This window comes from Mastacembelus armatus, chromosome 21 (assembly GCF_900324485.2).
Source record: "Mastacembelus armatus chromosome 21, fMasArm1.2, whole genome shotgun sequence".
NCBI lineage: Eukaryota > Metazoa > Chordata > Actinopteri > Synbranchiformes > Mastacembelidae > Mastacembelus > Mastacembelus armatus.
The window spans coordinates 24321498-24340810 of record NC_046653.1 but is presented as its reverse complement, the minus strand read 5'-3'; the positions used below and the strand labels follow the sequence as shown (position 1 = coordinate 24340810).

The 19313-nt window shown below is 43.6% G+C and overlaps 2 protein-coding genes across 5 annotated transcripts in view; one reads left to right on the top strand and one right to left on the bottom strand.

Annotated features, from left to right (window-relative positions):
- Positions 1-487: 487 nt before the first annotated feature.
- fundc1 (FUN14 domain containing 1) lies at positions 488-2562 on the bottom strand. Its single transcript, XM_026294540.1, has 5 exons — positions 2473-2562; positions 1876-2029; positions 1539-1614; positions 1297-1425; positions 488-836 (listed from the first exon to the last, which is right to left on the bottom strand). The coding sequence occupies exons 1-5, from the start codon at positions 2489-2491 to the stop codon at positions 759-761; spliced, it is 456 nt and encodes a 151-aa protein (XP_026150325.1). The 5' UTR covers positions 2492-2562; the 3' UTR covers positions 488-758.
- Positions 2563-4523: 1961 nt separating this feature from the next.
- kdm6a (lysine (K)-specific demethylase 6A) overlaps positions 4524-19313 on the top strand; it is a 28659-nt gene continuing 13869 nt past the window's right edge. Inside the window, exons 1-8 of one of the 4 annotated variants that reach the window (XM_026295058.2) lie at positions 4524-5000; positions 5142-5205; positions 7892-8000; positions 8338-8387; positions 11314-11372; positions 15077-15197; positions 18681-18735; positions 19177-19211. In XM_026295058.2, coding sequence (XP_026150843.1) covers positions 4843-5000; positions 5142-5205; positions 7892-8000; positions 8338-8387; positions 11314-11372; positions 15077-15197; positions 18681-18735; positions 19177-19211 — 651 coding nt within the window. In that variant the 5' untranslated portion in view covers positions 4524-4842. Of the gene's footprint in view, positions 5001-5141; positions 5206-7891; positions 8001-8337; positions 8388-11313; positions 11373-13832; positions 13925-15076; positions 15198-16966; positions 17380-18680; positions 18736-19176; positions 19212-19313 lie in introns of those variants that run through there. The other 3 variants (XM_026295057.2, XM_026295059.1, XM_026295060.2) reach the window with 3 other exon arrangements.

Below are 19313 nucleotides of genomic sequence, written 5' to 3'. Positions count from 1 at the left end.
ACTGGAAATATTGTGTGTCTTGTGTAAAGATACATACTGTATATAATAACAGAAACAATTGATGTTTTATTTTAATTTATTCATCAAACAGAGTTGACAAACCATAGCCTTCAATATCTAAAGCATCAATTTACTGCTAAACAACATACATAAAAAAAGTTGCAGGGGAGGCTAACATGAGCAATCAAACATACAGAACAACTAAAAAAAAAAAGAGGCATAATTATCCCATATCTATCAGCACTTAAAGAGTAAAATTCAAGTTTAACCCTGAAAATGATTAATTACGATGTCTGGAATTGAAAAATATATGCAACACTGGCATCAATAGAAACTTGTGGGCACCATCTGAATGTAAATATACTTGCGCTGTGCTCATTTGTGCACAACAACAGTGCATAATTACCTCTGTTACAATGTCAGTTTGGTAAAAATAAATAACAGCTTTAACATTCTGATGTCTTATGTGTCTTTTTAAGTAATTTTGCATGATATGTTTCGTTATTTGGCCTGAAAAATGACGTATTTTAAGAGGACCAACCAAAACCCCCCCATCAATATCAGCAGTGATTGTGATGTGGAGGTACAGTATGAAAGAAGAAAAAAAGTATGTGCAGCTTATGTAGAAACACACAGCTACAACAAGCTAATGTGAAACTGGTTAAACCACATAGAAACCATCCAGCAATGATTTATTGTTTTCTCCTATACTTCTTTGTGATATCAAAGAAATACAGAACCTTTTCATTTGGCCCACCCTAAGATGCCAGGCCAAGCAGAAATCCTCCAATGAAACCACTTGTAACAACAATGTTTTTCTTCACAAACTCTGTGGACTGAAAAAGACAGACAACACGTTTCAGCAAATTAAGTAGATACAATGTCCATATTCACATCAATTCACATTCAAATGCAATACGGCTGAATCAACCTTTTAAATTAAACCTTTTCCACAATTCAATGACAAATTTTCAAACAGAGGGGCAGTAAGAGTCACACCAAGAAAACAATATTAAGACAGCAGGAATAAACAGTAGATAATAGATGGATGGATTAAGATCTTGTAAGTGACCTGTAAGAACATCCTGTTTAATAGATTGAAGGTGTAGATACAGACTAGAAACTATGAAAGAGGCGTGTGATGTGCAATAATGATTTCAAAATTTTTTATATACTAGGTGTTTAACCACAACGCCACTTGAAGTCCCTATTTTTTCTATGCGCTGGGAGGATGAAAAATATTAAGACAAGGTTCTTATTACCCTTCACGTGATAATTAAAAAGGAAAACCCTTACCTTCTCAACAAATGTGTTGAGCTCCGGGCCTGCTTGCTTGGTGCCCTTCTTTAACTGCTTCTTAGCTTTGTTGACATCCTTCTCTACCCTCTTCCAGTCCACTTGGATGTAGCCACTATTGTTAGCTATCTAGAGAAAGTCAGACAGATGAAAACTAGATCAGTGACAGTCATCAAAATGTTTTTTTATTTTGTTGTAAGGCTTAACCCCTTATGTGCCAAAGCCCAGTGGTGCAAGAATACCTGCAGCAGCAGCAGACCTCCCCCCACAGCTGTAGCAGCAACTTTTCCAACCTTCTGGAAAAGATACCCTGCACACCTAAAACAGTGAACATGAGGCAGAGCATGAAGGTGAATCTAACACAATGACCTTAAATGACCACTGCTGAGGTTTGCATGACAGTGAATGGCCTAACATTCAAGGTATGATTAAAACAGAATTTAACCCAAAGCCAATGGGACAATTCATGATGTCCCTAATTTTGCTCCTGACTACTTCCGAGCTGCACAAATGGTTTGCTATGCATATTTATCCGCAGGAGGCGAGGTGGGCTGGTTAATGAGGAAAGGAAGCATTTACCATCCACTGACTCCACCTATGGCTATCTGTGTGGCCACGGAGTATTTCTCCGCTACAGGACCGGAGTTCTTCCCGAACAGGCGGTTCCACCATCGTTGACGTTTGGCATATTCTGTCAGGTCGACGACTTTGTCGTAGATTTCCTCTTCCAGTTCTTTCAGCACATTTAAAGACAGAAACAAATCAGCACAGGAGGAACCGATACCAAAAGAAAAACAAGGATATGCGACCATATCAGGTTGATCTAACAATCAGTCCGGACTTCATCCAACTTTGCTGTGACCCTAAGTTAACAATAAACTAACTAAAATGCACAAACCACCCGTCCAGGTGTTTTAATGTGGCAGACCTAGCTAACCTAGCTAGCTTAGCTAGAGCTGGCTGGAACTTGGTAAACTTCTTAGCTAACGTTAGCTAAAGCTAAAGCTAAGGCACAGTGGGAAAGTTAGCTGCAGCTACTCCTGAGCACATCGGGCAGAGTTTCAGACGCACACGTTATAAAAGTTAACCAACATGGGGTGTGTGTAACTCATGCTTAAAGAAGCCTGCGTGTCCTGGTCTCAGATAGAGGTGTAGTTCAGTTATGGGCCTGCTTACCCTTGTCGCGGTTCGCCATTTTGGAGTACGCTGGTCTGTCCTCGGCTGCACCACGTCCGGCGTCATTTACAGCAGACTGGGCACGTCTGCCTAAACATGTCTATTTAATAATAATAATTATTATAATAATGATGATAATAATAATAATAGTTTCGCTCAAAGCAACAGTTTGAATATGCTTTAATCAGATTCCATCAGACCCAGAATTAAAGTATATTAATATATTTTGACTCCAGTTTTTATAGTTTCTAGACCATTGATCAAGAAGAGCTAATAACATAAACATAGCCTGAAGGGTATGTACAGTAAAGCAAACAGGTTAAGTGTACTATTGAAAAGAGGTGAGTCTGGGATAATACGTACATTTGGCCTTTCTTTGCATTTTTGTATTTTTAGTATATCTATAAATTAAACAAAGACTTCCGTGCTGTCCTTAATTATGGGCACAGAGGTCTGTGCTATACTACAAGTGAAAGTAATAAGCTCAGTTAATAAACGCACAACACAACAATTATTCTAAGGGTTCCTACAACTCCAGGTTATAAGTGTATTTTATTTTCATGTGTTTACATACATCTCCAAGAGCAATGCTCAGGAAAAGAAAACAAACATGACAGTTGGCAAAAGGAATTGTGTTGTCATTTTTGCTGATGTACTATGGGTGACAGTTCTGTTGTCTGGTGGTGTGGTTTTCTCTGATTTCTGATAACTCAACCAAAACAATGTTGGCATCATCAACAGGTATGGCTTTCAAGAACATGACTATGTGCTCCCTGACATACTGACCATCCACTTTGTAAAATGATATTGACCAATGGATGAAAAGTACTCTTCTATTATGCCACCTACATACTTATACTACATATCCTTTCATATGTATTAGACTATACAGTGTGAAGGAATTATTTGATAAAATAATAATAGTGGTTGTAGTGGAACAGTTTATATAGAGTGGGGGCTAAACTACGCAAAGCTGACAATGAACTGTATTATACTGTTTTATAAGGTGAATCACTATCAGTGCAATATACTGTAGTCACTTTACCTGGTATTCATTTATTTATCCATCGATGTCCATATACTGTACATACCCATAGGCACATATTGTACACACTTATAGTTTTTGTAGCTTTGTAGTTTTTTTTCCACTTAGTATTTTTAATTTCTTATTTATCTCATATCTTTGCTACTTTTGGTACTCTATTGTGTACTTGTACTTTGCTGTTGCAACAATGGAATTTCCCCATTGTGGGACAAATAAAGTTTTTTTTATCTTATCTTATCTTATGAATGCAGCAAATGTACAACAATTTTGGCTTTACAATGTGCATTACACATTCTAATGTATAATTGCTGCTGTCTCTGAATATTTATACTATATTCATACACCTACAGCTGAACTGTATTGATACTGTCTTAGTAAAGTGGAACCAGAACTGCCTCTTTGCACGTGCTCGCTTTAAAACACTGTACTGTTTCTGCACTAATGTTCATTTTAACTGTGTATTTTAGTTTTTTATATTATTTATCACAGCTGTTTGGGGGCGTCTTAAGAGCTGCTCACTCCATTTCCTTGTTTTGTACCGCTGTGTGCATACAATGACAATAAAGATTCATTCATATATAGATTCAGTACATATTTAGTCGTTTTTGTTGACTATTTATGTTTGTGCTTTTTTCTTAGTCATCGCATTTAATGTGTTTATCTAAGGTAAACAGTTATGTGGTTTGTTTACTTGTTAGAGTTAATGTGTATTTATCACAACGCACTTTATTTGTGCAACGTTGCAACAAACATCTCAAACAGCCACGCCCCCCGGCAAATGTGACAGCTGCTTTGACCAATAGGCTGCCGTGAAATGCAGTTACGTAATCATAATATAACGCGAGGAACCAATCAGAGGACTCGAGGCGGGCGTTCGAAGCCAATTTGATGTGTGCGTGCGCGTGTTCGTAGGCGTGTTCGCAACGCCTCAACCGGAGAAGTCACATGACTGCGCATGCCGGCCACCGATTGGTCGGTCTGAGCAGAGGGCGTGCCGACGGTGGCGGCGTGCGTTTGCCTATGTGACACAATTACAACAACTTTGAGCCGCTGGTTGGGGAAGTTTGCGACAATATTAAACAACACTCCCTCCTAAATCCCAACATTACATCAACTTCATGCATACATTGGCGCCGGGATACACGCCGTGTTTTGGTGTACAATGAAAGCAGTGTGGAAGGGAACTTGAAGGGATCATTTCCTTGAGGATTTGGCAAGAACTACGCTACGCCCCGTTTTAGTCCTGGATAGGTGTGCGGCACTTTGGCTCTTATTGCATTTTGCCGGAGTTGCTCGGTCCCGCTGAATCTCCCCGTGTCTTATCCATGAAATCGTGCGGAGTGTCGCTCAGCGCCGCTGCCCAGAGTCTCGGCGTTGCTGGTAATGACGAGGAGAAAATGGCGTCGGGAAAAGCGACTGAAATCGAAGAGGACTTTCCGAAGCTAACAGCGCAGGAGACCGAGAGCCTGGTCGGCATGGACAGGTTAGACGGTCTGCGGTGCCAACAGCCTCACACGCCTCTTTTCTGCCATTTATATGTGTCTTCGCGCAGTTTGAACCAACAAATGTGAATGCCCCCAAGTAACACGGAACCGCCTGTGTGTTGTCTGTCCTCTACTTGCAGTTCACTGTTTGGATTTCACGGGCTTCAAGAAGATGGCGCCAGAACGAAGGCCTTGCTGTTAAAGGTATGAACACAGAGGGTCTCCCTGGTCCCGTGCGTGTCCCACCTGAGCCAGGTGGCCCGGACCTGCCAGCCCCGCGCTGGCTAAACGTCTCAGCCGCCACATACACGAGACTCGGCTTCCCCCCAACGTGGGAGCTGGAGCAGCGGCTGTCGGTTAAAAAAAAAAAAGCAGCCTTCGATTATGGATTATTGCAAACACGGTAAAACGGTGGTTGTTATGAAACAGGACCGAACCAGCAGAACCCGACGCTGTGTCACGGTGAGAGCAGGGCGATGTGAATCTCCACCCCGGCTCAAATCGGCGGTGTCACCGGGTGCGGAGAGAATAGGAACCATGCTGCGTGATAGCACCGGTACCGACCGCTTGAAAACGTGCACAGATGTCGGTATAAACATTAGGGTCCGTAAGGAGACGCAGGCATGTGCTCCATTTGCTGCAGCCCGAGCTTAAGCCCTGCTACCTGGCATGTGTCTGCTGCAAAAAGCACCACAGTGAAAGGACCAGTGCACATTTCCGAGTGATTATCGATGAGAAAATGTGGGTGTCCCACTCCACCACCCTCCTCGGTAACGGGAGGGAGAGTTCGGGTCGTGCGTCAGCTCACCGTGCTAGCATGTAGCGGCTAACAGGTTGTCCCCTGCCCCGCTCGCACAAATCGCTTCCACGACACCGCCTGGCTGAGTTTACTGGAGCAGACACACATGCACGGTGCTGGTGTGGGGCTGCAAAAATAATGGCTGCTTGACTTGGCTCAAGATGGCGGGGGTGGGAAGAAAACACCTAGCAAACGTTAGCTAGCCCCAGTAGCAGCCGTGGCTAACTGTTAGGCTAATGACCAAAAAGACAAAAACTGTCCCGGTGTCTGCACATGAGTGAGGGCTGCACATCTAACTAGCTGCACAATGCTTGGTGCACACGCACCACCTGGTGTAACTACAGTCAACCCATGCGTCATGTGCCTGCAACATGTGGCTGCTGGGGTTGCTGGTGTAGGGTGAGCTGGGAACACTGGTGTGTTGGGCTGGACTCTCAGATCAGGCCCAGCCAGCACTTAGTTACTGCCATTGTTTTGTTGCAGGATACCTGGCCAGCCAGCCAGCCAGCCAGCCAGCCAGCCAGCCAGCCAGGCCATGCTCCCATCACAGCATTAAGCCCATGGGGTCTGATTCTGGGTTGTGTCTTCTATAAAGCTGTGCCACATTAAACACTTTCTATATTTCTCTGTTGGAGTAAATCTACCAAGTTCCCCTTTACATCCCCTCTGTGGACTGTAGCATGTTGAAATGTGGGGGAAGGGAAGGTATTAGTGCAGCATGAGGCACAGTTCAGACAGATTCAGCACAGCACATTAGATAAATGTGGAGTATTGTTTTCTTTTGCTGAATCACACAGTGTCTGCACAGCTAACCTGTGTCTTATACAATATACCTGTAACCTACCACGATACCAGCACTGACGCTCAATACAATGTGTAAAAATGCATGGTTTTATTTGTCTAAAATGGCAGATTGCTGCTCTGAGTGTGGGTAGATAAAGGTGGTACGGTTCAAAATGTGATTAGTATTTGATTCTTTAAACACGTATACGGTCTTATGTTTCAGCTTGATTTGATTTTAAGATTCTAAGGTCTGTATTTATTTCACTGAAAATAAACAGTTGCATTATGAGATTTATATATTATTTTTAATGGAGCCCAACTTTTCAAATCTGTTGGCTTTTCATGTATGAATGTGTTACCAACCAGTGTCTGTCTGTCTTCATTGCAGATATATTATTCAGGGCTATATAAAGCTTTCACCAATTATGTGCTTAGTGGTAAACTGTGCCATATCTTTTGAAGATTGGTTGTGATGCTTATCGGGCTTGCAAATAAAATATTAGTGCCCTCCAGTGAGGGCTCTGGTTTGCTAGGTTTTTCTGTCGTGTTAGTTTGGAGACAGACTGAGCTCTGAAGCACACATTCCAGGACTGTGTCCAGAGTGGTGTGATAATAAGAGTCAGAATCATTTGTGTGAAAAGACAATGTGTCAGAATCTCTGAGAGGAAAAATAAAACAGCCTTTGCCACTGTCGCGGCGCGATGATCAACACCTCCTCTAAAAATGAGTACCTGAGTGACTCTCGGTCACATACAGACAAAAAGGTCTGTGTACTTTCAGAATGACCTGTGCAGGAACATTGTTTCTGTATCCAGGCCTTTGCTTTTGTTTCAATAATATGACAAACACGTGCTTGAATTGTTTTAGTAATTAGTGACTGCAAAACTCAGCAAGATCGACTTACATTTAAGGTGATTCAACACAAAATCAGCCTTAGTTTAGTGGTTTTAGTTTCTCACAGTGCTAACTATGAGTGATTCAGTGGCTGCAGTATGAGCTAGCAGAGTCATTTGTTTAGCCGTTGTTTAAATGCTGACTGACAAAGCCCATATTTGGGCATACAGCTGGTACTATGCAAAACAACCTTGGCAAGTCTTAAAACTCAACCTCAGTCAGCTCTAATAAACCAACCTTTGGTCTAAGAATTAGGTCATGTGAGCATGTCGGCCATTTCTAGTTTTTTGTGTCATACGTACAGGTCGTTCCACCTGTGTACCTGTGTTTTTTTTTTTGTTTTGTTTTTTTTTTTTTTCCTCATTGCAGCTGATCAGCTCCACTCTGACTCTACACTGTTGTTCCTTCATTTAGGCTGTCAGCTGCTATGATGCCCTCATCCTGAAAACAGAGGGGAAAGTGGACCCTGACATTTTCTGTCAGCTGGGCCACTTCAACCTCCTGCTGGAGGACTATGAAAAAGGTGAGAGCCTTTGTACCTGTCACTGTTCCTGTTCCTCCTTCCAGATCTGTATCTCAGGACCAAGCAGTAGCTTATTTTTCAAGAGGAGTCATTTAACATGTGCTGTTGTTATTTTCTATGCTTGTTGTTCAGGTTTCATCCTGCTAAAACCCGCTGACAGCTGTCTACTGATTAGATATTTTGTGTGTGTGTTGTCTTGATAACTGTCCCACTGGGAACTGTAGCAGTGCAGTTAAATTGAATATCCTGAGCTTTTAACATAGTAGCTAACAGTTCATTATCTCCTTCTGTGTCTCTCCCCCTGTATCACATTTTATTCCTCTCACCATTTTCTCAGCATTGTCTGCATACCAGAGGTACTTCAGTTTACAGTCGGACTACTGGAAGGTGAGTTTGGACGACACCGTGCGTGTAGAATATCCAACATTAAGTCTTATTTTGCAGCACTTTTAGAGGCTGGCAGTGTCTGTTCTCTCCCACCTTGTAAACAGCTGTGCATGTAGTCTGCTGCTGGGTCCACATGATCCCCATTCAAACAGAGACCACCAGTATCCTCATTGGTGATTCTGTGGGGCCTGTCCTGCAGCCATCTTCACTTCTTGTTTTTTGCTTGCGAATGTTGTAAGTTTGGTCTTTATGAAGTGAAACACCAGTTCAGTAGCGTGTGGCCAGCTGACGGGAACGGCCAATTAGGAACACATTAATATTTGGCCATTAAACTACATGTTAAGGATCATTTTTCTGCTGCATTGTCCTAAAACTGGATTTATAGCTTATTTTTGCAAAAAATCACTGATTATGAATATGAGTTAAAACAGAAATGAACACAGTACCTGTTTATGTTTGAATCCAGATTTGTAATTTATAGAACCAAACAATGAAAACCATTTCTCCATCTTGGCGGTTGTGTGTGCGTGGACAGTGGCTTTATACACACCATGTGGTTAATGAGTTTGTTGGTGACAGTGCTGATCCGTGCATGTAAAAGCCACTGAGATGCAGTTTCAGTTTAACAGTGATTCATGCTAATACAGAGCTGCCAGCAGCCAGAGTTTCCTCTTGGTACCCTCCCTGGCTTCCTCCCGCAGCTTAAACACATGCAGGTTTGGTGAAATGTCCGTCTCTGTGTGTCACCCCTGTGATATACTGGTACCCCCTGTCAGCCTGGACAGGCTGCAGCCCCCTGTGACCCTTCAGGATAAGCAGGTTTAGCTGATGGATGGGATGGCTGGATAATCCTGTTTATTGCGGAGGCTGTGGCTCGACGTTAAGGAGAAATTTTATCAAACTATACCAACGCAGCCAATAACGTTTCTTAAACACTGGTTTGGTTCCATGTCATTTACTTGAAATGAAAATCTGGCAGCTGAATGTCCTGCATGGTTCCCTGATTCTCTGGTGTTTAGTGCAGTGTTGAGTGGAGTACTGGGTAACGATGGAGACAGGAGTGTCAGTCTAGAAACACTGTGGTTGGAAGGTTTAAAGCCACACTGCTAAATTGGGCCTGTCAGAGATGACAGTAATGAGAGGAAATCTTTAGTCATCAATCTAAGACGATGAAACATGAGATGCATCCGTTCATGGCAAATGAATTGATTTAATCTCAGTCTGATTCTAGCTGTGAGCCAATCAGAGTACAACATGAACTGCTGCAGAATACACCAACAAAGTTGCTGCTTCTAAAAACCCAAGAGCACTTTGGCACCTAGACTTTAGTAGACCCATCAAGCACAGTGTAACATGCAGTACTGTCACAAGCTTATTGCTGTTGTACGGGCTATATGTGCCCTCCTTTGGCACATTCTCTTCATACCCTCTATGTGAAGTGCAAATTCAGGTTCCTACCAGGAAATTTTATTGAAAGAAACACATGACATATCGTCAACTTTTAAGTTGATTTGCTGAATTTATTTATTCTGCTCTGGGTTTGGTCTCCACCACCTCCTGAGGGAAACCTCTGGCTCTTTAGCTGCTAAATGCTCCACTATGTTCTGACCCAGCTGTTCTCTGACTGGGTCTGTCTGCTGTTTGCTGCTGAGCAGGTAGAGGACTGTGGCTTTTTACAGCTGCAGCTTTGAAACAGCTGCTGAAACACTGAGGGCCAACCTGCTCAACTGAAAAGTTGAGTGACAGGCAGCTGCTTTGGTACTGGTTTCTCCTGAAGCACAGTAATGTCATCCACAGTGATGTGCCTCTTTTAGCAGGACATATCTTGATTTATATTGATAACTTAATAGGTATAGTGCATTTTTAAAATTTTTTTTATATCTAGGTTGGATCATAAACAAAGCCTAAAATATGCCACGTGCTGTTGGATGTGATCTTAAGTTGTAGATGTGACAGTGTTTTTGTGTAATTTGCAGAAGTATTTCCCTCAGCCCTGATTGCTCCCTCACTTCCTGCTGCCTGCAGTGAAATTGTCCAATCAGCTGTGTGATGATGGGGCCCAGCCCATCCTCTGTGTGGTTCGATGCTTCTCTGTTTGAACTGCCCATTAAACAGAGGTGCTGGGAGTTTGATGGTGATGGGACCTGACATCTCTGAGCTCCCTGGGACTTCAGATCCTCACAGTGAGGAGAGGGTGTTTGGTCCAACCCTCTGCTGGATGAGGGTGTAGGCAGGGATGTAAATAGTCTGAGTTTGAAGCCCAAAAGCAGAGCTTTTATTGGCCAGAGCTGCACTGGTGAGCGAACAGTCTGAGAAGGGGACACTGTTAGTGCAGAAAAATGTGTCAACAATCTGTTGATGATGGAAGTGCATCGATTTATACTCAGCGAGCCAGCGTGACTCAGTGGCCGCATCTCATCCGTGTGATGTGTTGTCTGGCTGTGCAGTTAAATCAAGTCAAAGTAAATGCAGAAACTTTGAGAGGACCGTTTGCTGTTGCTGATGTTTCATATGAAGTGGGGTTAGACTGTAGTGTGTGTTTTTTCTAGTCATTGATTAAGACGTCATGTCGGCCGCTTGTCGATCTTCAACGAGGCATAATGTGATTCTGCTGCATGCTCATGTTATTGATCCCATATCTCTTTTTTTTTTTAATGATAGTCTCAGTACTTTTGCATTTATTGGTCATACTGTTTCCTGTTCCTGCTTGGCTAGACAATGTTTTTCAAATTAATTCGCTATTCGAATGTCTACTAGAACACTTCCATCCTTACTGGGTTGTGAACAGTAATTTATTTACTTTTATGTGTTTCAAGTTATTTTTCAGGGATCAGGTGCAGCAATATTCACCTCATGCAATTAGAAAAGAACCAGTTAGCTCATTTCTGTCTGCAGTACCTAATCATTACAATGTCTTCCTTTCCAGAACGCTGCCTTTTTATATGGCCTTGGCATGGTTTACTTCCATTACAACGCATTTCAGTGGTAAGTTCTCCTTAAAAAGTCTTTTTCATTACATGCACAGTATCAGCCTGTAGGAAGTGAAGTTAAACAAACCTTAATTCCTTGAGAAATACGCCAACGTTTTGTCAGATGCAGACGTTTTCTTCAGCTCATCCTGTGAGTGCTGTGCACTTAGCTCCTGAACCTGTTCAACTTAGCTTAGCACAGACTTTGTTTCCTAAAAGGTGCCCAGCTGTCATCAGTAATGTTGTGTGTGTTAACATGATAGGAAGTACACTGAACCACTTAACAAGCAGTTATTTGAAGTGTGTGAGCTCTTCACCAAGCGTCAAGAACAGAAACTGTTACAGTGAAGAGTCCTGTGTTGGTCCTAGGTTAATTTGTGATGTGAGCGACATGTTGCACTTAAAGGAATAAGAAATTAACTGCACTCTTATGGATTAATGTCACTGTTTTGTTTTTTGTTTTTTTTAACAAACGTTTTGATTTGTTGCAGCAGGAAAAGCACAGGTCTGACTACCAGTGATGGGCATTTTAATCTAAAATCTATTTAATATCACTTAGAATGATTCAGTGATTAGATGATTACAAGCCGTTCACTTATAATCATACGGCTTGTCCAGTCGTGCCATGACTGTATGTCTTGATGGGATCATACACTGGTTGAACAAATGCCTTCACACTTCCAAAACCCTCCCCCTAAATGAAGCTAAAGGCTAACATGTCCTTTGCTACCATCTTTGTGAGTTTGCACTACTTGTTTCTTATAGTGACCTTATCACCTGAGATTGATTTGATTATTATTTTTTTAATTTATTGACTATTTGAACATTGAAAAAGCCCCCAGCACCCACGTTTCCACATGTCCTCTGCTGTTAAAGCCCAAATGCCTGAAAACTCATCCTGCGAGTCAAACTTTATGATCCAGTCTAAGGTTTCAAGATGGACTGGAACCCTTTTCAGCCTACTTCCTAAAATGTCGGACTGGTTCTCTTGTTGAGCTTTATGGCCTGTTAGTGTACATGCAGTGTTTGTGGAGTGGGGATGTTGATTTGTGAAGAAGTGAGAAACATTTTCGTGCTTGCGATGTGGAGCAGACACCCTGTTGCTGCAGCTGTGCTGTTGAGCATGGACTTTCTGCTGAAATAAGCTGCCACAACACAGTGTCTGTTTTTTTTTTATTCTTACTGAAGGCTTTTAAGCTTTAAAACCATACTGTCATTCTTAATGTCCTTCTAAGTGGACTGTCTCAGTTCCTGCACTAATACTGCAAGGTATTAGCTGATGTGTCCTTTAGCTCTGAGCTGCCACCAGTGGCAGGAAGTTCCATGTCCAAAAAAGGAAAGAAATAACATCCAGTTCTCTAGTTGTCAGGATGTGTCAGGAGTTCAGTGATGTTTTCTAGGTCAGCTCAGTGTCCTCAAAGAGGCCCAGGTGGGCTCAGTGTGGCTCAGCTGCACCAGGGGACTGTACAGTCCAGTATTTATTTTCAATCCCGTAGATTCAGATGTCGGTTTGGGCCCAGATCATGTTCAGTCTCTGTCACTGACGGAAACATCATATTCTACTGCGACTTCATCATCTTCAGTTCTACCAGTGTTTTTCTTCCAGTCTGTGCATGTTAAAAGTGAACTCTGGATCTCCTACCTTGGCACAGTCGGACTGTGATTTCCCAGCCACTAATAATATATGTTGTGTTTGAAATGTGGCTGTTCGATAAATGCGCTTCGGTTGAATCAGCTGTGTGACACGGTAAAGAGCTTGGAAACTGTGGCTGTGCATTGACCGGTTATTTTCGCTCCGTTTCTGTTCACACCACCTGGTTCTGAACCACTTTCCCTCCATGTGCTGATGTTTTCCTCTGCTGACTCACGATGACCTCTCTCTTTAGTTTGGTCTTCTGCTGCCCCCCTACCTCATCCGGCTCCAGAGTCGTTGCCCTTCCAAATTTTGTGTGTCCCATCTCTGCAGCCTGGGGAATGTGTCAGTGGGGGAAGGGGCGGGAGTCATGTTGAGCTCTCGAGCTTGGATGACGTCACCGTGAGCCCTAGGCCTGAAGGAATGCTGAGCTGTCAAATGCTGAAGTGGTTCAACTGCCCAGCCTGTCTGTCTGTTGGTTATTAGCATGCTCATCACAAAATTCATCCAAAACTAGCTGCACCCTGAGAAAATATTGCAAATGACCAGTGAAACTCCGCAACATTTATGCTTTGAAATCTGTAATTGCACAACAAACGTCCATAACGTGGCCTGTCCAAAGAACACGTGACCTTTTCTGGAGGGAAGAGCGGCCCTTCTTTACTGGAGCCTGCTGCGCTGTGTGTCACAACTTATCCTGCAGAAGAGCTGCACTCTCTCAGCATTTTGGATCGTCTGCCAGTGAGGGAGGAGAGAGAGCGAGCCGAGCACAGAGGGAGGGACCAGATGAATGTGGAGGCAGAGCGAGGGATAGGGGCAATGAGTTCAGTGTGTGTGTTCAGTGTGTGTGTTCAGTGTGTGTGTCGCTCAGAGCTCTGCTGCTTCACACAGGAGAAGGGTTCACGCTGACGTGCAGTTGTTGTCATAGCTACACAGTGAGTGGCTTCAGTTTGAGATCTGTGTTTTTGTGTTTTAAGGAGCGTTCTCTGTGCACTGGTTTCTTATTAATGTTGTTGACGCAGCAGTAGAAATGTGTGCGACCTCAACAGCAGCATTTCAGCGTTTTAGCTCATCCAAACTCCACGTCTGCTTCAGTGGCTGACGCTGCATTGTCCATTTGAAGAAATTAAGAATTGGAAACACTGAGAATACTTTTCAATGGTTTTCAGTGTGGCATATTGATGTCTGATATTAAAATGTGCTGCACGGTCAGAAAAAAAAACTTCACACTCAAAACTCAGACATGTTTACAGTAGCATCTACAGCAGATGTCTTTATTAATTCAGTCGCAGTGGAATTTAGATATGTGATATATATATAATATTCACAGGAAGCAACCAGTGATTCAGCATGTGTGAGTCCAAACTTCATCCAGAGACTGACAGCACCAATGAACATGGTGTCCTCAGCCTAATGTGTGTGAGTCCAGAACCTGGTTCAGCTTATGGGTCTGAGCCGTAGACCTCCATTGTTGTCCAAATACTATTAAAAACACAGCAGGGAGCCACAGCTGTGACCTGGCTCACATGGTTCTTCCTCTTCAACAATGGGAGGCCCGTTGCTCTGTGCAGTGAGAAGCTGGTGGATCCTCCTATATTACCCGCCTCTTATTAAGATCAAGAGCTGTGGAAAAGCTGCACTGGACCCTGCTTCAACTTGTCATTTCAAGTGTCTTGTGTGTCACATTTGTATATGTCCCCATTAAGCCAGATGACAGCTCTGATTATGTCCGTGTGACGTGTCATGGATTAAGTGTCGTTTGGCCCAGAGGTCAGCGGTAAAGCCGCAGAAAACGCAGACTGAATTAACTAAACCTGCTGCTTCCTGTTGCTTTAATAGGCAGGGACAAGTGTGGATCACTGAAGTGTAATTTCTGCACATCAGCTCAGCCTTCAGGAGACACAAGTGTTTGCACCTTGTTTGTGAAACCAGCACTGGTTCCGGTTAATGATTAAAAGTCTGCTAATGTGATGGTTGCAGAATGAGTCAGGAATGACATTATTGTAACACGATGAGCTATTTTTTTTTGGATTTTCCCTTTTTGTTGGCTGAGATAATTGTTATCACTTCTGTTTGTGTGTTTCCAGGGCAATCAAGGCGTTCCAGGAGGTGCTTTATATCGACCCCGGCTTCTCTCGAGCTAAAGAGATTCATCTGAGGCTGGCACTCATGTTTAAAGTCAACACAGACTATGAGTCAAGCTTAAAGGTAAGTCTGAATGGTTTGTAACAGACCCAGAGTAAAGTCATTTGAGGTTATGCTGTTTATTTTGGTTCAGGTCATGATCCGGTTAAGCAGGGCTGTGTTCAGCCTGACCGCTGGGACCAGTTCATGTAGAGTGATTTTCACAGCACTGAGTCTTTCCCATAGCCTTTCATGGTGATGAACAGAATTATCACTGTAATTCTGTGGTGGGTGTGCTGTTACTCTTTGCATTGATGCATTGTTCATCAATTATGTATTGGATTGTAAAAAATGTCACCAGGAGACTGTTTCTTGTAAAAGTCAGAATAATAAAAAAATGTTACACTGTTCACACACACAGGACAACTTTGATTTCACTGTAAGAACACAAATTAAATATTTAATAATTACAGTAAATTAAAATGATCAGAGTTGCAGCAATTAGCCTATAAATTATTTGATTAACAGGTTGGCAGCCGTTTTAACTATTGCCTTTAAGAAAGAAATCAAAATATTTGTAGCTATCAGCTTCATAAATATGAAGGTACATGATATTAAAAGTGAATATCCCTGGATTGGACACTTTGAAACATCAGTGGATGCTACAGGTCAGATTATATTGGGTGTTTTTTATTTATTTTTATTGACAGTATGATAATCATTAGCTGCAGTCCTAATGTATGCAATCAAAGATTATCCTGTGATCATGGACTGTCCTGTCTTCATCCTTCCAACTGTGTGTTCACCCAGTTAATGGTAACAGCATGGACAATGTAGACAGTCACTGGTTGCCAGTTCAACAATGGCAGCTGGATCATCTGTCCCCGCTGTCTGAACGGTCTCCTGGCTCCTCTGAGCTGTGGATGTGTGACTGCAGCCTGTGGCTCTGTTGTCGTCTGAGCCTCTGGTGCCCTTCAGGACCAGACTGGTATCTGATCCTGGGCTTTGTCCTGTCCCAGACACTGTGTCACAGCAGGTTTTATTGTGGTTTTTAGTCCACTGCAGAGCACCGTTTCCCGTTCAGACGACTTAATAATCTAAAGAAATCAGACGATTGCAGAAGGAAAGGGAACTATCCATTATTATTATCGTCATTATTAAATTAAATTATGTAAATCAGCACCTCTGATACAGTTTCAATAGTCAAAGATATTTATTGCAGTGCATTAGTGTGTTTGTAATGTCATAACAGATTGTGTAGTGGGCGATGATGTGCTGTACGTACGTTTAATGTGCGTATTGATGCTTGTGCACAGTATTGGACTAAGTAGGCTGCACGTGCTGCACGTCCTCACTCTGTCTTGGATGCACCGCTCCTTCTTTGTCGTGGCTTTCTGCCAGCAACGCACACACACACACACACACACACACCCAGAGAGTCCCACACATACACACACCACACACATGACTGCCCCAGTTATCTACAGGGAGGGGTGTTAGCACGGTTAGAAGAGCAGAGATTGAATAAATGTAGGAAGAGAGAAATGAGAGAAGGGAAATAGAAAGGGCAGAGCAGGAAATTTGTTAGGATGCTTCAGATGGTGAGTGCATACATTTTTCATGGTGCTTCCTCTTTTCCTTGGAGCACACGGCAGGAGAAGAGATTCAGAGGCACCATATGACGAAGAGGTGTAGTCTTAGGTACAAGCCATCCACTGCGTTCAGCTGCATCTAACCATGCTTCTTTACCCATGGTACTGAACACACACACACACACACACTCACACCAACTTCATGCCCTCAGTGGCTGCTAATTCAGCCAATGAGATGCTGGGAAGTGAGCCTGTGTTCATGCACTGTGTACTGGGAGGGTGATGAGTTGGCTGTAGAGCAGAGCTCGGAGCTGCCAGAGGGAGGGGGAGAGGTGGCGTGTGCCTGTCTGTTCCAGCTTTGAGGTGTTGTGTGTCATCTCTCTGCACTCTCCACTGCAGCCGTCTGCTGAATAGTAATCAGTGACACCAGGACAGAAGAGGGAGAAGGAGGGGGAGAGAGAGGAAGAAGGATAGCAGAGAGAGAGAGAGAGAGTGAGGAAGGCGAGACATTGGGAGGGAGGTGGAATGCCAAGCTGACAATCCTGCTGCATTATCTGCCTGGTGCTAGAGCAAGTGTGAAAGAGAAGAAGGGGAAGGATAGGAGAGACCGAGGGAGAGGTCTTCAGGAGGATGCAGTGGGGTTCTAGGAGGAATGTGATGTGCCAGCACTCTAGGTAACACGTTGGTGCGTGCGTGTGTGTGTTTGAGTGCATACTCTGACATTGGGACATCTGACTGTGATGATTGTGTCTGATGTGTTGTGGCTCATAGCTCTGCCTAAAAGGGAGTTTATTCTAAGCAGGGTCCTGTCTCTGTGTGTGTGAAGCTCCAATGGTCCAGGGTGAAGCAGGCAAAGGAAGAGCCAGCTGGACGCTTCTTGGTGTGTGTGTGTGTGTGTGTGTGTGTGTGTGTGTGTGTGTGTGTGTGTGTGTGTGTGTGTGTGTGTGTGTGTGTGTGTGTGTGTGTGTGTGTGTGTGTGTGTGTGTGTGTGTGTGTGTGTGTGTGTGAGATCTGTCAGACATTGACCATCTGTGTAGCTGCTGCAACACTACGGACGCCTGCTCTAAGCGTGCGTGCATGGTTACAGCCAGCTAGATGGCAGATACTGATATTTACCTTTTGAGGTTGCAGTGTTTCTGTAACCTGTGTGCTAGATTCTTGTGGGCACTTCATGCTTTCAGAAGGTGCTCGTGCTGAGGAGCTGTGAGTTTTAACTGACCCAGTTAGACACTGGTGGTGCCTTTCTTTAATGTGTGTGAAGGTTAATAGCTGCAGTGGGAGCCTGTCACCTTGAAAGCACCTATGGCTCAGACACCTCGCAGGAATTTCATAGGTTTCTCAGCTCGTGAGCCTGGAAACACAGGACTTTTAGTGTAAGGTCACGGTCATGGTGGCTTTCAGAGGAGGCAGTGACAGAGCTGTATTGAAACGAGGGAAACGCCAGAGGAAGCACCCACAGAGCTGTCTCTGTAGCTGTGTAATGTACTACTGGGCTAATCTGTTCATTGACCCTGGATGGAGATGTTGGCAAGGAGCGGGCCGTGCCCTGGCAGCCGGGCTGAACCCCTGCAGACACCTGCCTGAACCGGAAGCCCCGTCTTCAGTTCAGATGGTGGGAAAGGATCCCGCTCTAACTGCTGGATGTCAGGGAGGCATTTTGACGACTCCTCAGTGGAAAGGAGGGAGGGAAGCTGGAGCAAGCTGAGTGATCCAGAGACGAGAATATCTGTGGTTCAGCCCCGGCAGCTATCAGCGTCTTCTCATGTTACGGTCATCAGAGTTCATTCATGGTTTCTTGTTAATCTGCTGGGGTTTTCAGTAAAGCACACCGGATGGAGGAGAATAACAGTTTCTCCCTAGTTTCCTTAAAAGCATCAAGACCTTAAGCAATCCTGTGCTTTATATTATCAGACTTATCAGACCTTATTTTTATGTATTTCAGTTGGTAATTAAAGTTTTTCTTTTTCTTTCGCAGCATTTTCAGCTGGCTTTGATCGACTCCAATCTCTGCACTTTGTCCAAAGCTGAAAGTAAGTAGTGCTGCTACAGGCTCCAGCCTGTGTACTGCCGTATTAGATTTGATGCCCCATCTTCTCAGTGGCAGAACACACATTTTTAAAAGGGCACAGGAATATTTCTGCAGAGCCATTTCTCCTCTCCGCTGCCGTTTCCCTGCTGACTCGGCCCGAGACTGTGGGGTTGCCTTGGAGACGGCACAAGGAGAGAGTGAGAGTGCTGGAAATGCTTGCAAGCACATTGCACGTACACAAATACACATTGCACGTACACAAATACACATTGCACATACACAAATACACATTGCACATACACTCTGGGATTTCAGATTGTATGAATCTGCCCCCCCCCCCCCCCCCCCCCACCTGCGCTCCATACTGTTTGCAATCTGTTCACACTGAGCTCCATGGAGCCTTGAACCCTAATTTTTCTTTCCTCTGCTTTTCGTCCCACAGTTCAGTTCCACATTGCTCATTTGTATGAGATCCAGGTAAGCACTGATCAGCTCTTATTTCTTAATTTTCTCATTTCTAAGGCTTTTTTTTTTTTTTTTTTTAGTAGTGAAAAAGAAACTGGTGAGTTCTTGAGGTGA

Coding starts and splice junctions, on each gene's coding strand:
- fundc1 (XM_026294540.1), bottom strand. Junction 1,426..1,538: donor GAGGTCTGCTGCTGCTGCAG/GTATTCTTGCAC, acceptor GACTTTCTCTAG/ATAGCTAACAATAGTGGCTA. Junction 837..1,296: donor TCAACACATTTGTTGAGAAG/GTAAGGGTTTTC, acceptor TGTCTTTTTCAG/TCCACAGAGTTTGTGAAGAA.